The following is a 20,738-nucleotide window of genomic DNA, read 5'->3' as shown; positions in this document are numbered from 1 at the left end:
ATAGTAATAATCTAGAACAACAACTTTTACCCAGGGTGACAGTACACTGGAGTCCACGGTACAATGGTCAACGTTACCGTATCATCATACAAACGGACCCCTCAACGGGTTCTATAACCTCCTCAATAAGCCCCTCCTCCTATGGGGATCGTGTGGATGTAGAGTTACCTATTAAATTCTCACCTATTCTCCTACATGATTATTTATACCTTATAAGCCTCAAGTTCGTTGATCGACTGTTAACTGAAACCCAATTAAAATATCTTTTGTAATATATATTATAGGATGGGGCTGTACCCAGTCGTAGAGGAAGTAGCGAAGACCCTGGAAACCGTAGACGGGTTCCGCTTGAGACAGTTATGTGATGTAAAACGCCAACTAGAACAAGACCTCGACACGCGGAAAGCACTATATAAGAAGTACCATAGAGCTTTCAATGCCGTGGACGGGACTGATACTGCCCTTATGGCAACCAGCATGGGGCTAGGAGCGGCAGGTGTTGGGTTGTTAGCTACCATCGTGGCTACCCCCGTAGTGTTAGGCATTGAAATAACAGCTGGGGTTGCAGGGGTGTTAGGGTTGGCGCTTAAGTTTGCATCCCGCAGACTGCATCGTAAGGCATTGAAACACGACGAGATCAGGGTTCTGGCCGAAGCAAAGCTGAACACAGTAAGTGAGCGTATTTCCACGGCACTCACTGACAGTAAGATCTCAGAGGAGGAGTTTCGTTCAATCCTCTCTGAACTCACAAAATATAATAAAATGAAACAAGAGATTCGATCCAAGTCTCGTAAGTCTGCTATCAGCGAGGACGAGAAAAAAAAGTACATAGAACAGGGGATACAAAAAGCCCGGCAAGCCTTTATTACGAACACCAAAGAGATCATAGGCGATTCACATTAAACTGTTTCATCGATGTCAACGTGACATAGTGTCACAGTAGTGTCATAGCGGCACGTGGAGCTATCATAGATGGAGCCCAGCTTTGGATGATACAATCCTAGAATAGACCCGTTAAACTGACTTACTTCAACCATGTCCCCGGTAGCTCAGTCGGTTAAGCGGCGCGGTTGTGAGGTTTAACATTTGGCGTTCGTATCCTGCTGGCGTCTCAAACTTTTTTATAGTAGGGGTAATGATAGCAAGAGCTAAGGGTCCGACCAAAGCCTTATTTTGGAAATAAGGCTTTGCAGAGGCTTTTGTTGGACTTGGTCCCGGACTATCATTATATCTACTACTACTCATTTGTCAATTCCGGCAGATTCCTGACAGAGTTCAACTTATGAGATCTGTCCATGGCAGTAAGCTGCCCCAGAGAATAGACCTAATTCTGAGTAGCATTCAAGATGGCGTCATACATCACATCCAAATAGGAATGAGCCAGGGCAACTTCGAGTACTGACATTGCCACTAAAGTGTCCTTCTTAATGCTAGTATAGTCTTTAAACACCGGAGGGAACAAAGCGCAAACCAATGTATGCAGGGAAGGATGTCTATAAGAGGAATGGGCGTCCGAATCCAATTCCCTAAACTCCCTAGGCAAACATGGCAAGATATTGTCTTTCGAAATCCTAGCATTCAATTGACTGAAATCCCTATCCAGCTGAGGTGGATTCACAGGTAAGGTGCGTTCATGAATAGATTAAACTGCTCTATGAGGGATCTTGGAGAGAGAGGCTAAGGATGTAGACTCCAACGTAGACTTAGCAACCGAAGAGTGAGATATGAGTATCCGGAAGAGCCCAACTCATCAGGTAACTCTTGCTCCTTGTCATCCACAGGTGGAGGCAAAGTGCCAGGATAAAGTCTGTAAAGCAAATCCAATTTCTCCTTAAAGGTCCAGCCTGGCGAATAATCCTGCGCAGCGGTATCCATAGATGGTACAGTAAGGAGACCCTCTCTCAAGACCAGGTCCGGATGTGAAATAGGATACACACTATGTCCTTCAGAGTCCAACAAGTCCGGGAATACTTTGAGTAGAGACAAACATAGGATATATGGCAGGGCTAGATTTAGTGCTTTGTTACTTGCACTAGTGCAACCCAATATTACAAAGTGCAACATGTTTTTTAGTCTAATTTGCACCAGGTGCAAGTTAATTTGTGAGTGGGTAAACTTCTGAATAAAACATCTAAATAATTAAATAGCATATTTCTTTATCATATTGCAATACAAGCAGTGCAACTGGAATTTGGCTGGTGCAACTAGGTTTTTATATTAGGTCGCACTTGGTGCAAGTAAGTTAACATGTCTTAAATCGAGCCCTTTTATGGGTTATGGTTGAACAAGACATTGTTGTCACTATTGGATACAAAGCAGTGGAATGTTAAGGATGGTACAGCTACCTATGAATATTTGGTATTGTTGGGGACAATGAGCAACTCTTCACATACAAATTAAATCCCCTGCCTGGCCCATCCTTAGGGTAATATGGGAAAGGCACGCCTTCTTTCATATCCTTCGGCTAATGTTGTATGTATTTATAGACCAAACCCTCCCTCACTCTATCTATCTGATGATTAATAAATTTCATTTCATTGGAATTAGATGGTTAATCTTGTCACTTCGTTTATCACTGACACAACGTCTTGTAATCATGCCAGCCATTCAGTCCATCTTTTATCAAGTGTCACTATGGTCCCGTCACTATCTCCTGTGCATGCTGCTACCCAAACATGTTCAGCTAATGTCTCAACAATAGCTTGGCTATGGTGAGTTTCTGCTGCACCGCTTCTGATTGTGACATCATGCTTTGTTAATAGTTTTGTCTCCCATGAACTCGCACCCAGGGTCTACTTAAAATTCCCCAGGCAACTTTAAAGGACTTTTATAATTCAATCAAGTTAGCCACTCCAGTTTTCGTGGTTAATGGTTCTGCCTCTTCTGCCTCTTTGTATTGACAAGCTACATCCACTACATATTAAATCATATTCATAAATATGTTTTACGCCTCACCTTATCGTGTGTTAGAAACAAGAGGTTAGCCTGATGTACCTCATTTGTCATTGAAATATCAAACTTCCTCCTGGGTATATATCATGGAGCTGGCAAGTATATTTGCCATATGGCTTGTTTCTTTAGCCAATTCTTAACAACATCTTCAGATAGCTTAGCTTCTACAGCTAGATTTGTATTGCTCCTATTCCTTTCCAATATCCCCATGCACTGTAGTAAATTTTATCCATTATTTATTAATAATAACATTTCCCCTTAATACAGCCTCACTGTTTATAGGGGTTACCCTTTTTATAAAAAGAGGGCGACCCGGTATAAATTTGTTGGAGCATTGTTTGATGCTATCCACATAAATTTAATCTGTTTTTGTTGGTCTGTGGGGCAGAATTGGGATGACAGGCCTCACATATGGTGGTGATCTCATACCCTTATCAGTAGTATAGGTGATGGGGATCAATCCACATAGATTTATATGATGGTGCAGGATGATGGGGGATTGATACAGTGCCCCATCACCTATACTACAACACCATTGTTCTGTCCATAGAACAACATAACAAAATTCAAAGATGAAGACAATTCGTTCCATTAATATGTACATACACATTTTTTTTAATATTTACCATTTTCTTAAAGTAATATAGTCAAGTTTTACTTATAAGATAGAATTAAATCACTGTTTATTGTTAACCTGTTTAAATGAAATTACAAAGTTAAAAACTACACATCATAGGATCTACCCACGTTACAGTTGTGCTCATGTCTCATCTGCACTCATATAAAGGTTAAAAATACTGTGTACTTAGCTGAATGTGTCAATTAATTATGTAAATATTGTTCAAACATACAAAACATTCAAAGGTTAAAAAATATACATGTTATATTTAGTTCGTAAATGTAATATTTAAAAGATACGCCAAATATAATATTGATACTGTAACTCACTCACAGCATCAATATAATGTCTGAATAGAGGGTTGAACAAAACCAAACTCTTTAACTCACTAGCTAACTGTAACTCACTCACAGCATTAATATAATGTCTGAATAGAGGGTTGAACAAAACCAAACTCTTTAATTCAGTAGTTAACTGTAACTCACTCACAGCATCAATATAATGTCTGAATAGAGGGTTGAACAAAACCAAACTCTTTAACTCACTAGCTAACTGTAACTCACTCACAGCATCAATATAATGTCTGAATAGAAGGTTGAACAAAACCAAACTCTTTAACTCACTAGCTAACTGTAACTCACTCACAGCATCAATATAATGTCTGAATAGAAGGTTGAACAAAACCAAACTCTTCAACTCACTAGCTAACTGTAACTCGCTCACAGCATCAATATAATGTCTGAATAGAAGGTTGAACAAAACCAAACTCTTTAACTCACTAGCTAACTGTAACTCACTCACAGCATCAATATAATGTCTGAATAGAGGGTTGAACAAAACCAAACTCTTTAACTCACTAGCTAACTGTAACTCACTCACAGCATTAATATAATGTCTGAATAGAGGGTTGAACAAAACCAAACTCTTTAACTCACTAGCTAACTGTAACTCACTCACAGCATCAATATAATGTCTGAATAGAGGGTTGAACAAAACCAAACTCTTTAACTCACTAGCTAACTGTAACTCACTCACAGCATCAATATAATGTCTGAATAGAGGGTTGAACAAAACCAAACTCTTTAACTCACTAGCTAACTGTAACTCACTCACAGCATTAATATAATGTCTGAATAGAGGGTTGAACAAAACCAAACTCTTTAACTCACTAGCTAACTGTAACTCACTCACAGCATTAATATAATGTCTGAATAGAGGGTTGAACAAAACCAAACTCTTTAACTCACTAGCTAACTGTAACTCACTCACAGCATTAATATAATGTCTGAATAGAGGGTTGAACAAAACCAAACTCTTTAACTCACTAGCTAACTGTAACTCACTCACAGCATTAATATAATGTCTGAATAGAGGGTTGAACAAAACCAAACTCTTTAACTCACTAGCTAACTGTAACTCACTCACAGCATTAATATAATGTCTGCATAGAGGGTTGAACAAAACCAAACTCTTTAACTCACTAGCTAACTGTAACTCACTCACAGCATTAATATAATGTCTGCATAGAGGGTTGAACAAAACCAAACTCTTTAACTCACTAGCTAACTGTAACTCACTCACAGCATTAATATAATGTCTGCATAGAGGGTTGAACAAAACCAAACTCTTTAACTCACTAGCTAACTGTAACTCACTCACAGCATTAATATAATGTCTGCATAGAGGGTTGAACAAAACCAAACTCTTTAACTCACTAGCTAACTGTAACTCACTCACAGCATCAATATAATGTCTGAATAGAAGGTTGAACAAAACCAAACTCTTTAACTCACTAGCTAACTGTAACTCACTCACAGCATCAATATAATGTCTGAATAGAAGGTTGAACAAAAAACCAAACTCTTTAACTCACTAGCTAACTGTAACTCACTCACAGCATCAATATAATGTCTGAATAGAGGGTTGAACAAAACCAAACTCTTTAACTCACTAGCTAACTGTAACTCACTCACAGCATTAATATAATGTCTGAATAGAGGGTTGAACAAAACCAAACTCTTTAATTCACTAGCTAACTGTAACTCACTCACAGCATCAATATAATGTCTGAATAGAGGGTTGAACAAAACCAAACTCTTTAACTCACTAGCTAACTGTAACTCACTCACAGCATCAATATAATGTCTGAATAGAAGGTTGAACAAAACCAAACTCTTTAACTCACTAGCTAACTGTAACTCACTCACAGCATCAATATAATGTCTGAATAGAAGGTTGAACAAAACCAAACTCTTTAACTCACTAGCTAACTGTAACTCACTCACAGCATCAATATAATGTCTGAATAGAGGGTTGAACAAAACCAAACTCTTTAACTCACTAGCTAACTGTAACTCACTCACAGCATTAATATAATGTCTGAATAGAGGGTTGAACAAAACCAAACTCTTTAACTCACTAGCTAACTGTAACTCCTAGCTAACTGTAACTCACACAGCATTAATATAATGTCTGAATAGAGGGTTGAACAAAAACCAAACTCTTTAACTCACTAGCTAACTGTAACTCACTCACAGCATCAATATAATGTCTGAATAGAGGGTTGAACAAAAAACCAAACTCTTTAACTCACTAGCTAACTGTAACTCACTCACAGCATCAATATAATGTCTGAATAGAGGGTTGAACAAAACCAAACTCTTTAACTCACTAGCTAACTGTAACTCACTCACAGCATCAATATAATGTCTGAATAGAGGGTTGAACAAAACCAAACTCTTTAACTCACTAGCTAACTGTAACTCACTCACAGCATCAATATAATGTCTGAATAGAGGGTTGAACAAAACCAAACTCTTTAACTCACTAGCTAACTGTAACTCACTCACAGCATTAATATAATGTCTGAATAGAGGGTTGAACAAAACCAAACTCTTTAACTCACTAGCTAACTGTAACTCACTCACAGCATTAATATAATGTCTGAATAGAGGGTTGAACAAAACCAAACTCTTTAACTCACTAGCTAACTGTAACTCACTCACAGCATTAATATAATGTCTGCATAGAGGGTTGAACAAAACCAAACTCTTTAACTCACTAGCTAACTGTAACTCACTCACAGCATTAATATAATGTCTGAATAGAGGGTTGAACAAAACCAAACTCTTTAACTCACTAGCTAACTGTAACTCACTCACAGCATCAATATAATGTCTGAATAGAAGGTTGAACAAAACCAAACTCTTTAACTCACTAGCTAACTGTAACTCACTCACAGCATCAATATAATGTCTGAATAGAAGGGTTGAACAAAACCAAACTCTTTAACTCACTAGCTAACTGTAACTCACTCACAGCATCAATATAATGTCTGAATAGAGGGTTGAACAAAACCAAACTCTTTAACTCACTAGCTAACTGTAACTCACTCACAGCATCTTTAATATAATGTCTGAATAGAGGGTTGAACAAAACCAAACTCTTTAACTCACTAGCTAACTGTAACTCACTCACAGCATTAATATAATGTCTGAATAGAAGGTTGAACAAAACCAAACTCTTTAACTCACTAGCTAACTGTAACTCACTCACAGCATTAATATAATGTCTGAATAGAAGGTTGAACAAAACCAAACTCTTTAACTCACTAGCTAACTGTAACTCACTCACAGCATCAATATAATGTCTGAATAGAAGGTTGAACAAAACCAAACTCTTTAACTCACTAGCTAACTGTAACTCACTCACAGCATCAATATAATATCTGAATAGAGGGTTGAACAAAACCAAACTCTTTAACTCACTAGCTAACTGTAACTCACTCACAGCATCAATATAATGTCTGAATAGAGGGTTGAACAAAACCAAACTCTTTAACTCACTAGCTAACTGTAACTCACTCACAGCATTAATATAATGTCTGAATAGAGGGTTGAACAAAACCAAACTCTTTAACTCACTAGCTAACTGTAACTCACTCACAGCATTAATATAATGTCTGAATAGAGGGTTGAACAAAACCAAACTCTTTAACTCACTAGCTAACTGTAACTCACTCACAGCATTAATATAATGTCTGAATAGAGGGTTGAACAAAACCAAACTCTTTAACTCACTAGCTAACTGTAACTCACTCACAGCATTAATATAATGTCTGAATAGAAGGTTGAACAAAACCAAACTCTTTAACTCACTAGCTAACTGTAACTCACTCACAGCATTAATATAATGTCTGAATAGAAGGTTGAACAAAACCAAACTCTTTAACTCACTAGCTAACTGTAACTCACTCACAGCATCAATATAATGTCTGAATAGAAGGTTGAACAAAACCAAACTCTTTAACTCACTAGCTAACTGTAACTCACTCACAGCATTAATATAATGTCTGAATAGAGGGTTGAACAAAACCAAACTCTTTAACTCACTAGCTAACTGTAACTCACTCACAGCATCAATATAATGTCTGAATAGAGGGTTGAACAAAACCAAACTCTTTAACTCACTAGCTAACTGTAACTCACTCAGCATTAATATAATGTCTGAATAGAGGGTTGAACAAAACCAAACTCTTTAACTCACTAGCTAACTGTAACTCACTCACAGCATCAATATAATGTCTGAATAGAGGGTTGAACAAAACCAAACTCTTTAACTCACTAGCTAACAGAAAAAAACAACAGAGTTGACATAGTTGTTCATTACAGCCCTGTCTCATTCTGCATGTGGATCTACCAGCTGACAGAAGATTGTTTAATCATGAATGTAAACTGATTGATATCGTTGATAGGTTGTTTACATATGCAATAGTTGTAACATTGTTGGGTTACAGCTGACTACCCTCCTCCTGACATCTGGAGTGGATGAAAACACTGAACTTACAGTGAATTCAAATGCTATATATGACCATCTATAATACTCACCTGTCCAACCTAAATCTATGTATGATTGGTCCCAGAGCATCTGTTTCATGGACTGGTTGACAGATGTTGCTGCATCCATGTAGATGCACTAATTAATTAGGATAACAAATGATGATTGAAGCTTTATCTGGAGTGGACATAATTTCTTGATCCAGGATCAGTAATTGCCTTTAGGTATGCTCTTATGGGGGCAAGGCTGATCATTTAAACCCCAATTCTGATCTAGGTGCACAATTTATGTACCTGGGTGCCGGTCCACTAACCGATCATAGCCCTATGCCAATGCTAAACCCCCAAAATACCAATCTTAGTGTGACATTATGATCGCCATACCATTCCACTAACCAGTCTTACCCAAGTCAATCGTTAAGTTAAAATCCAAAGTCTAATTAAGTTGCTTTGGATTGCTAAAATCAATCTTAGAGAAACCAAAATTCCGGCTTTCATTAATCATGTGAAGAAGGAGAGTAAGCATTACACTGTGAGCGTGTCAGTACCATGTTAGTAAAATATATGATTGAACTTCAGTTTGTTTGAATGTTATATTTACATAATTAGAGATTTAAGTATTCTGTATGATAAATTTGTTGTGACATCATGATTTGGGGGTATACAAGGTTTTATGTGTCCCTCGTTAGGTTTATCCACCGAGCCAGAATGCATTAAAACCAACCTTAACATGGAACGCCTAAAACCCTACACTACCTGAGGGGTACACAGGGTTTTATGTGTCCCTCGTTAGGTTTTATCCACCCTGCCTCCGGCTCGGTGGATAAAACCTAACACGGAACGCATAAAACCCTGTATAACCCTCATCACAATGCTTCAACTTATAAAGTATAAAATTTTCCTGTTGAATGAATATAAGGATAATGAAGACATTTGGTTGAACAAAGTTCTGGCAGTCTTACCTTCTTCTGTGCTTGTTTCACTTGACGTAAGTTGAGTTCGGTGCCTTGAACCCTCTGTTTTGTTGAATCAAACACTTTCCTTTTCTTCTGAGCACTTTTAGCACAGATCCGTTCATGGACTGCCTATACAATAATACAACAAGTTCATATATTGTTATATGTGGTGTAACAATGTTCCATATCTTCTTTAAGTGGCATATACTGGTAAACAAGGATAAGTTGGACCGGCACAGAGAACGCGTTTCTGAGGAAAATGCTAACCCGAATATCAGAAAAAACGTAAACATATAGGTGTAAGCCTAGTTGAAACATTAACTTAAACATTTAGACAAATATGGTGTCACAAATTACCAATGACTCTGGAACAAACTGTCTGCCACAATGTCTGCATGGACATCTGTCAATTTCTACAAAAGAGAGAAAAAGATTTTTAGAAGAAGCAGATATCAATTCTATGGGTCAATAAACTAAACAAAGAAAATATGAAATACTTTGCAATCAAACATGACTTCAAGAAGAACAAATCAAAACTAATATAAAATACATATTTATCGAATATGTTTTTGCCAATACACAGCACAATAATAAAGTAGTAATGCACTGGCACATCTGGCAAGCTTTGCAGTAGAGGTTTAGGCTGGAGATATATAATTATTTCATATTTCAAAATATGAAAGAAGCAACATTTTCTCAGAAGATCCCATTAGTGTAATCAAACTTTGCACAGCATGTCTCTGTTGGTATAGGAAGTGGGTAACAAGCTACAGGTTGCACAAAATGTTGAAGTAAGGCCAGACCAATTTTATTTCTTGTTTTACAGATCCGCCGGTTGTACTTTTTTCAAGAATAAGAAAAAAATATTCATCGGTTCATAATTTGCCAAATGTAATATACTTTTAGTGTTTAGAAGGAATATTACTTTGACTGGTGATTTTTTAAAACTATTTTTTTCCCTCCTGCTGTTGTATATGCAATCTGTTCCCTATGTTCCTTTGTATATGCAATCTGTTCCCTATGTTCCTTTGTATGCAATCTGTTCCCTATGTTCCTTTGTATGCAATCTGTTCCTTATGTTCCTTTGTATGCAATCTGTTTCCTATGTTCCTTTGTATATGCAATCTGTTCCCTATGTTCCTTTGTATGCAATCTGTTCCCTATGTTCCTTTGTATGCAATCTGTTCCTATGTTCCTTTGTATGCAATCTGTTCCCTATGTTCCTTTGTATATGCAATCTGTTCCCTATGTTCCTTTGTATGCAATCTGTTCCCTATGTTCCTTTGTATATGCAATCTGTTCCCTATGTTCCTTTGTATATGCAATCTGTTCCCTATCTGTTGTTGTTCCTTTGTATGCAATCTGCAATCTTTGTTCAATCTGTTCCCTATGTTCCTTTGTATTCTGTTCCCTATGTTCCTTTGTATGCAATCTGTTCCCTATGTTCCTTTGTATGCAATCTGTTCCCTATGTTCCTTTGTATGCAATCTGTTTCCTATGTTCCTTTGTATATGCAATCTGTTCCCTATGTTCCTTTGTATGCAATCTGTTCCCTATATTCCTTTGTATGCAATCTGTTCCCTATGTTCCTTTGTATGCAATCTGTTCCCTATGTTCCTTTGTATGCAATCTGTTCCCTATGTTCCTTTGTATATGCAATCTGTTCCCTATGTTCCTTTGTATATGCAATCTGTTCCCTATGTTCCTTTGTATATGCAATCTGTTCCCTATGTTCCTTTGTATGCAATCTGTTCCCTATGTTCCTTTGTATGCAATCTGTTTCCTATGTTCCTTTGTATATGCAATCTGTTCCCTATGTTCCTTTGTATATGCAATCTGTTCCCTATATTCCTTTGTATGCAATCTGTTCCCTATGTTCCTTTGTATATGCAATCTGTTCCCTATGTTCCTTTGTATGCAATCTGTTCCCTATGTTCCTTTGTATGCAATCTGTTCCCTATGTTCCTTTGTATGCAATCTGTTCCCTATATTCCTTTGTATGCAATCTGTTTCCTATGTTCCTTTGTATATGCAATCTGTTCCCTATGTTCTATGCAATCTGTTCCTATGTTCCTTTGTATATGCAATCTGTTCCCTATGTTCCTTTGTATGCAATCTGTTCCCTATGTTCCTTTGTGTATGCAATCTGTTCCCTATGTTCCTTTGTATATGCAATCTGTTCCCTATGTTCCTTTGTATGCAATCTGTTCCCTATGTTCCTTTGTATGCAATCTGTTCCCTATGTTCCTTTGTATGCAATCTGTTCCCTATGTTCCTTTGTATGCAATCTGTTCCCTATGTTCCTTTGTATATGCAATCTGTTCCCTATGTTCCTTTGTATATGCAATCTGTTTCCTATGTTCCTTTGTATATGCAATCTGTTCCCTATGTTCCTTTGTATATGCAATCTGTTCCCTATGTTCCTTTGTATGCAATCTGTTCCCTATGTTCCTTTGTATGCAATCTGTTCCCTATGTTCCTTTGTATGCAATCTGTTTCCTATGTTCCTTTGTATGCAATCTGTTCCCTATATTCCTTTGTATGCAATCTGTTTCCTATGTTCCTTTGTATATGCAATCTGTTCCCTATGTTCCTTTGTATGCAATCTGTTTCCTATGTTCCTTTGTATATGCAATCTGTTCCCTATGTTCCTTTGTATGCAATCTGTTCCCTATGTTCCTTTGTATATGCAATCTGTTCCCTATGTTCCTTTGTATGCAATCTGTTCCCTATGTTCCTTTGTATGCAATCTGTTCCCTATGTTCCTATGTTCCTTTGTATATGCAATCTGTTCCCTATGTTCCTTTGTATATGCAATCTGTTCCCTATGTTCCTTTGTATGCAATCTGTTCCCTATGTTCCTTTGTATGCAATCTGTTTCCTATGTTCCTTTGTATATGCAATCTGTTCCCTATGTTCCTTTGTATATGCAATCTGTTCCCTATATTCCTTTGTATATGCAATCTGTTCCCTATGTTCCTTTGTATGCAATCTGTTCCCTATGTTCCTTTGTATGCAATCTGTTCCCTATGTTCCTTTGTATATGCAATCTGTTCCCTATATTCCTTTGTATGCAATCTGTTCCCTATGTTCCTTTGTATGCAATCTGTTCCCTATGTTCCTTTGTATGCAATCTGTTTCCTATGTTCCTTTGTATATGCAATCTGTTCCCTATGTTCCTTTGTATATGCAATCTGTTCCCTATGTTCCTTTGTATATGCAATCTGTTCCCTATGTTCCTTTGTATGCAATCTGTTTCCTATGTTCCTTTGTATATGCAATCTGTTCCCTATGTTCCTTTGTATATGCAATCTGTTCCCTATGTTCCTTTGTATATGCAATCTGTTCCCTATGTTCCTTTGTATATGCAATCTGTTCCCTATGTTCCTTTGTATGCATGCAATCTGTTCCCTATGTTCCTTTGTATATGCAATCTGTTCCCTATGTTCCTTTGTATGCAATCTGTTCCCTATGTTCCTTTGTATGCAATCTGTTCCCTATGTTCCTTTGTATGCAATCTGTTCCCTATGTTCCTTTGTATATGCAATCTGTTCCCTATGTTCCTTTGTATGCAATCTGTTTCCTATGTTCCTTTGTATATGCAATCTGTTCCCTATGTTCCTTTGTATGCAATCTGTTCCCTATGTTCCTTTGTATGCAATCTGTTCCCTATGTTCCTTTGTATGCAATCTGTTCCCTATGTTCCTTTGTATGCAATCTGTTCCCTATGTTCCTTTGTATATGCAATCTGTTCCCTATGTTCCTTTGTATGCAATCTGTTCCCTATGTTCCTTTGTATGCAATCTGTTCCCTATGTTCCTTTGTATGCAATCTGTTTCCTATGTTCCTTTGTATATGCAATCTGTTCCCTATGTTCCTTTGTATATGCAATCTGTTCCCTATGTTCCTTTGTATGCAATCTGTTCCCTATGTTCCTTTGTATGCAATCTGTTCCCTATGTTCCTTTGTATATGCAATCTGTTCCCTATGTTCCTTTGTATATGCAATCTGTTCCCTATGTTCCTTTGTATGCAATCTGTTCCCTATGTTCCTTTGTATGCAATCTGTTCCCTATGTTCCTTTGTATATGCAATCTGTTCCCTATGTTCCTTTGTATATGCAATCTGTTCCCTTTTCCTTTGTATGCAATCTGTTCCCTATGTTCCTTTGTATGCAATCTGTTTCCTATGTTCCTTTGTATATGCAATCTGTTCCCTATATTCCTTTGTGTATGCAATCTGTTCCCTATGTTCCTTTGTATGCAATCTGTTCCTATGTTCCTTTGTATGCAATCTGTTCCCTATGTTCCTTTGTATGCAATCTGTTTCCCTATGTTCCTTTGTATGCAATCTGTTTCCTATGTTCCTTTGTATATGCAATCTGTTCCCTATGTTCCTTTGTATATGCAATCTGTTCCCTATGTTCCTTTGTATGCAATCTGTTCCCTATGTTCCTTTGTATATGCAATCTGTTCCCTATGTTCCTTTGTTCAATCTGTTCCCTATGTTCCTTTGTATGCAATCTGTTCCCTATGTTCCTTTGTATGCAATCTGTTCCCTATGTTCCTTTGTATGCAATCTGTTTCCTATGTTCCTTTGTATATGCAATCTGTTCCCTATGTTCCTTTGTATATGCAATCTGTTCCTATGTTCCTTTGTATATGCAATCTGTTCCCTATGTTCCTTTGTATATGCAATCTGTTCCCTATGTTCCTTTGTATATGCAATCTGTTCCCTATGTTCCTTTGTATGCAATCTGTTCCCTATGTTCCTTTGTATGCAATCTGTTCCCTATGTTCCTTTGTATGCAATCTGTTCCCTATGTTCCTTTGTATGCAATCTGTTTCCTATGTTCCTTTGTATATGCAATCTGTTCCCTATGTTCCTTTTGTATGCAATCTGTTCCCTATGTTCCTTTGTATGCAATCTGTTCCCTATGTTCCTTTGTATGCAATCTGTTCCCTATGTTCCTTTGTATGCAATCTGTTCCCTATGTTCCTTTGTATATGCAATCTGTTCCCTATGTTCCTTTGTATGCAATCTGTTCCCTATGTTCCTTTGTATATGCAATCTGTTCCCTATGTTCCTTTGTATGCAATCTGTTCCCTATGTTCCTTTGTATGCAATCTGTTTCCTATGTTCCTTTGTATATGCAATCTGTTCCCTATGTTCCTTTGTATATGCAATCTGTTCCCTATGTTCCTTTGTATGCAATCTGTTCCCTATGTTCCTTTGTATGCAATCTGTTCCCTATGTTCCTTTGTATGCAATCTGTTCCCTATGTTCCTTTGTATATGCAATCTGTTCCTATGTTCCTTTGTATATGCAATCTGTTCCCTATGTTCCTTTGTATATGCAATCTGTTCCCTATGTTCCTTTGTATGCAATCTGTTCCCTATGTTCCTTTGTATGCAATCTGTTCCCTATGTTCCTTTGTATGCAATCTGTTCCCTATGTTCCTTTGTATATGTTCAATCTGTTCCTATGTTCCTTTGTATGCAATCTGTTCCCTATGTTCCTCTGTTTCCTATGTTCCTTTGTATATGCAATCTGTTCCCTATGTTCCTTTGTATGCAATCTGTTTCCTATGTTCCTTTGTATGCAATCTGTTCCCTATGTTCCTTTGTATGCAATCTGTTCCCTATGTTCCTTTGTATATGCAATCTGTTCCCTATGTTCCTTTGTATGCAATCTGTTCCCTATGTTCCTTTGTATATGCAATCTGTTCCCTATGTTCCTTTTGTATGCAATCTGTTTCCTATGTTCCTTTGTATGCAATCTGTTCCCTATGTTCCTTTGTATGCAATCTGTTTCCTATGTTCCTTTGTATATGCAATCTGTTCCTATGTTCCTTTGTATGCAATCTGTTCCCTATGTTCCTTTGTATGCAATCTGTTCCCTATGTTCCTTTGTATGCAATCTGTTCCCTATGTTCCTTTGTATGCAATCTGTTTCCTATGTTCCTTTGTATATGCAATCTGTTCCCTATGTTCCTTTGTATGCAATCTGTTCCCTATGTTCCTTTGTATGCAATCTGTTCCCTATGTTCCCTATGTTTCCTTTGTATGCAATCTGTTCCCTATGTTCCTTTGTATATGCAATCTGTTCCCTATGTTCCTTTGTATATGCAATCTGTTCCCTATGTTCCTTTGTATGCAATCTGTTCCCTATGTTCCTTTGTATGCAATCTGTTCCCCTATGTTCCTTTGTATGCAATCTGTTCCCTATGTTCCTTTGTATGCAATGTTTCCTATGTTTCCTGTTCCCTATGTTCCTTTGTATGCAATCTGTTCCCTATGTTCCTTTGTATGCAATCTGTTCCCTATGTTCCTTTGTATGCAATCTGTTCCCTATGTTCCTTTGTATATGCAATCTGTTTCCTATGTTCCTTTGTATGCAATCTGTTCCTATGTTCCTTTGTATATGCAATCTGTTCCCTATGTTCCTTTGTATGCAATCTGTTCCCTATGTTCCTTTGTATGCAATCTGTTCCCTATGTTCCTTTGTATGCAATCTGTTCCCTATGTTCCTTTGTATGCAATCTGTTCCCTATGTTCCTTTGTATGCAATCTGTTCCTTATGTTCCTATGTTCCTTTGTATGCAATCTGTTTCCTATGTTCCTTTGTATATGCAATCTGTTCCCTATGTTCCTTTGTATGCAATCTGTTCCCTATGTTCCTTTGTATGCAATCTGTTCCCTATGTTCCTTTGTATGCAATCTGTTTCCTATGTTCCTTTGTATGCAATCTGTTCCCTATGTTCCTTTGTATGCAATCTGTTCCCTATGTTCCTTTGTATGCAATCTGTTCCCTATGTTCCTTTGTATGCAATCTGTTCCCTATGTTCCTTTGTATGCAATCTGTTTCCTATGTTCCTTTGTATGCAATCTGTTCTCTATGTTCCTTTGTATGCAATCTGTTTCCTATGTTCCTTTGTATACAATCTATTCTCTATGTTCCTTTGTATGCAATCTGTTCCCTATGTTCCTTTGTGTATGCAATCTGTTCCCTATGTTCTTTTGTATGCAATCTGTTTTACAAGAGTACATGCAGTAGTTTTCAAGCAATAGGTCCCACAAATGTTAAAGTAAAACACCTTAAAAAAAATGTAAAAATTTATATGTTTTCAACCTTCACAAACTGCAGTAGGAACAATTACATGTATTGTTAGTAATTATTAGTAAACTTACCTCTGGATTATGGCTGCCTTATTCCTGTGGATTCCACAGACACATACAGAATGGAAATGAATTTTTTTAACTAAGTCATAGCTATCCCTAGTGGTATGCTTAAAAGAGTTATGCAGTTATCTCCCTTGGCTGTGACGTCACAACATAGTTGTTGAAAACCTCTCATGATTTTTCTGAAGAAAACTGACATCTTCTGCATCTCCTCGTGGGGAGGTTGGCGTGGGCACTAGATCCCATAATCCAGAGGTAAGTTTACTAATAATTACTAACAATACATGTAACTGTTCCTAATTATAGGCGTAAACATTCCCTCTGGATTATGGTTGCCAGAATCACACATAAGGAAGGAGGGTTTATGCAGATGATGAATACAGCAATACCACTAATTATCCCGTTATAGTCTATGACATAACAATTAGGATAACTATGACTTAGGTGATGAAACGTAATATATATGGATTACCTAGATCATTCCCTGGATATTCTAGTATTCAATTACCAAAAGGGAAGGATCATACTCGTGAGGGAGAAATATTTGGTGTTTAGAGAAGACTGTGACGTCACTTCCGGCCAAAGACATCATATCCGATTCTGTAATAGTCTATTTGACTGATTCTCATTTTAACCAGTTTCTGAAACGTCACTTCCTGTTTGATGACGTCACTTCCGGTTCCTGACGTCACTTCCGGTTCATGACGTCACTTTGGGTAAGTGATTTCACGTCTTCTCGTAGATTATTTAACTGGAGTAATAAACTGCAGCGGATATAATAATTCCACTAACTGGTGATAAATATTACTAGATAAGGTTCTTCAAAGATCCTCATCCTTCCATTTACTGTTAACCTGTTTCCACTTTGTGAACCACTGCTGAGTTTGGATATATCTGCAAAAAAAACAAAAAACCTTTCCTTTTCCCCCCTGAAAGGGAAACAGGTGGAGGAGAGGTGTTGCACTGCCACTAGAGGTTCCATTGTCTGTAGGCTCTCGAAGGATGGAGCGACGTTGCGCAAAAGCAATTTGGTGTAGGGATTAGATATGTTCCACAGGCATCCAGCAACAATCTGATCTATTGAAATGGACCCCCAAGCAGCAAGTGACAACAGCCAGGCCCTGGTCTCATGCAGGGAAAACAATTGTTCACTAAGTTGGGGTCACAGTCCTGGTAAACAAAAGTGAATGTCTTCCTAAGCCAATACGATATAATATTTAATCAAGATCTCCAAACCAACAATTGACTTGCATGAGATAAAAAGACAGCGACAACTACGTCTGATGTTGAGAGTATGCTGGATATACCATCTCAGAGCTCGAAACAGGTCATAGGAGTCTAGTTCTGTCTGACCTAGAGGCAGAGGTAGGGAATACTTGTATCTGGTATACTCTGTGGCAGAGAAACCACTAGCAGAAGCCTGATTCTTGGCAAGAAAAAGCTGGTAAAGTTCTACATGACAGCCATCTATATCCTTCTGTAAAGGTGATTGACTAAAATCTATGGTAAAAAAAGTCTGATATTCTGGAACTGGAAGCTGTAGCAATGACAAGTAGAAAACCCATCTGTTAAGGAGAAGAAATGTCAATGAAATTTCCTGCATAGGTTTGGAAGACTTCTGGAGGGACTACAGAATTAGACATAAAGCCAACTTGGGGAAGATTGTAGGACTAGGAGCTGAAAAAAAAAAAATCTTAACTGGAATGCTCTAATCGGCTTGTAGAGCAAGCTGTTAGAACCACTGCTAGTCCTTGTATATCTCAAACAGAAGCGATTGCTGATCTGTAGCCCGTCATAGTACTGTGTTTCTGTGTCTTAACGTCACGAAAATAAAGTAGAAATCCGCTAAGAAATCGTTGAGATAGCCCTGAATCTGAATATCCCTCAACTTAAAAAAATGGAGGATCGATATCATAACAATGAAAAAATATCCAGAGATTGGTGAAACAATGTACTAATTAGATAGTTCTGGAAGATTCTTAACTCCAGTCAAGAGGTGAGATGGTTCTATAGCTGCCAAATGGTCTAACACAATCACTTGAGTGTGATTGGCATCGGAAAACTGCCTGAAAAACGACGTCCAAAGAGGAGGGGGCACGCATCCCTCGTGGGCTGACATGGCCACCATGGTATCGTGATTAATTACCATATAATCCTCAAAACCTGGATGAGGAAGCTACCCGATTCCCAAGACAAGGCAACCGCCGTATGGATATCGATCTAGTATGCATGGTCTAAAACCTAAAACTCCCTAGGACTAGGAGTAACGTGATTTGTGAACGAAAGTTTGGGTTAATTTCGAGTACAGGTGTGAGAAATCCCTATCAATTTTGAAGCACTGGCGGGGAAACAAACAACCCCATCCTATCAAGGTTGACATGGGCTTGTCTATTCATACCCCTAGCCGAGGATGCTAAGCCGTCGTATTGCAATATTGGGACTGAATTGTCCAGCCACGTTGTGCAGTGAACGCAGACACGAATTAACGGAATAATTTCCCACATGGTGCATAAAATTCTTACAGCGCATCCCCAATGGTGCGTCATATGTCTAAAGAAACCCATGATTAAACTCATGTCCGCCTGTAACACTCTTCAACCTAACAACACGATATTTACAGCGGCCATTTACAATGTATTAGCTCTCGGCCAATCGGCTTCATTCAGTCTGCAGTAAATACTATTTATCATCCAATGAAATAATTCGTTATATTTTAGCTTACACAAGGTCTAAGCTGGTTCCCAAGCTAGTTCCCGGCTCCCTGTGCACTCGCGAACTTACGCCACTTTGCGTATATTGCGATAAGGGAGACGGGACCCAGCTTAACACATGGTCGTAAAGCATGGCAGAAGTAGGGAGACCAAACGGAAGATGCCATTAGCGTGTTTAGGGAGATGAGGATGATGAAAAAGTAAACTAACGACAGAATACACCTTCCAAGATCCATCAGAATGCAGAGGGATAATAGACGCTTGGTAGAATAATAAATGTGCTCCATAACACGCCTTTTCCATGTACAAGGCACAAGCTCAAGGCGTTGACATGTTACCTTTTATTACCCCTGATAACCCATGCTGCCAAAAGGCGCTAGAAAGTTGAATAGCCACATGATTTATCCCACCAGGTACCCATTTACCCTGCTAGGTTATATAGAGGCAAGTTGAATAAACTCACTTGCCTGTATTCAATGACTGTATATTGGTCTTGTTTGCAACCTAACAGTTTATCGCCCGTGCCTCCTGTGGTGTGCTCAGCTGACTGTGCATTCTGGCAAGAAAACGCCAGATGACCGTGGCCTCGAATATAGTCGTGGTGTTTCTAATTCAGTAATAGTAATAATAATACTGAAAAGTTATATATCGCAAAATCCAACCACAAAGTGGATGCTCAAGCACTACAAAGTGAGGTTTGAGTTAATAGTACAGTGAAAGAGATGCATTGAAAGATGTGATTGAACGCAATAAAACATGGAAACAGTTTATAGCGAGGAACAGTCTATTCCACAGTGATGGCGCGCAACCACTGAAAGAACACTCGCAATAAGAGGCCAAGGCAGTCTGTAAGAAGGAGTATTCAATAAGAATTGCTTCCAGATCGCAGTTGTCTGGGTGGTTGAAGGGGGTTAGCAATTCACTTATATGATTAGATATTCTGGTGCCATGTCATTTAGACTCTTGTATGTGATACAGAGTACTTTAAACAACTGTACCGGGTTGTTTGGAAGCTGTGGTCGTAGGTAGATTCCAATGGAATGGGTGAATAACCGAAAGTAGTAGTATACACAATGGTGGTACGGGACCAGGTCCCCCCAAGGTCTCAATTTAAAAAATTGAGCCCTTCGGAAGTCCCTAATCTCGAACACCATTGTGTATACTACTACTGAGTTGCATGCAAAATTTGACGAAAATCGGACGAATAGTTTCTGAAATATTGACTTTTAAGTGAGCATGGGGTCGGTCGGGAAAAATCAAGGCCTTTGATTCACACACACGCACACAATGATGACAATTATCATACAGTGGGCAATCGAAAAGGGACTGTGTCGTGAGGTACGATCATCAACTCCTCTCTGACAAATGCTCTCGGCGGCCGTCTTTCAAGTAGTACAAGTTTGGTGTTTGAACGTTTTATTCTTGAACAGGGCTTCCTTGAATTTGGCGTGCTTGATGTGTTTTTTCACCACGTGTTTTTTCACG

At 38.2% G+C, this 20,738-nt stretch overlaps 1 protein-coding gene across 1 annotated transcript in view; it reads right to left on the bottom strand.

Moving 5' to 3' along the window:
- LOC124280130 (zinc finger C2HC domain-containing protein 1B-like) overlaps positions 1-20,738 on the bottom strand; it is a 192,385-nt gene that overhangs the window by 100,777 nt on the left and 70,870 nt on the right. Inside the window, exons 2-3 of the mRNA XM_046716024.1 lie at positions 9,720-9,775; positions 9,369-9,491 (exon numbers count right to left, since the gene is read on the bottom strand). Coding sequence (XP_046571980.1) covers positions 9,369-9,491; positions 9,720-9,775 — 179 coding nt within the window. The remainder of the gene's footprint in view (positions 1-9,368; positions 9,492-9,719; positions 9,776-20,738) is intronic.

The sequence above is a fragment of the Haliotis rubra genome, unplaced genomic scaffold (assembly GCF_003918875.1).
Source record: "Haliotis rubra isolate DU_JTF1 unplaced genomic scaffold, ASM391887v1 Scf1073, whole genome shotgun sequence".
Classification (NCBI taxonomy): domain Eukaryota; kingdom Metazoa; phylum Mollusca; class Gastropoda; order Lepetellida; family Haliotidae; genus Haliotis; species Haliotis rubra.
This window is presented reverse-complemented; position numbering and strand designations above follow the sequence as displayed.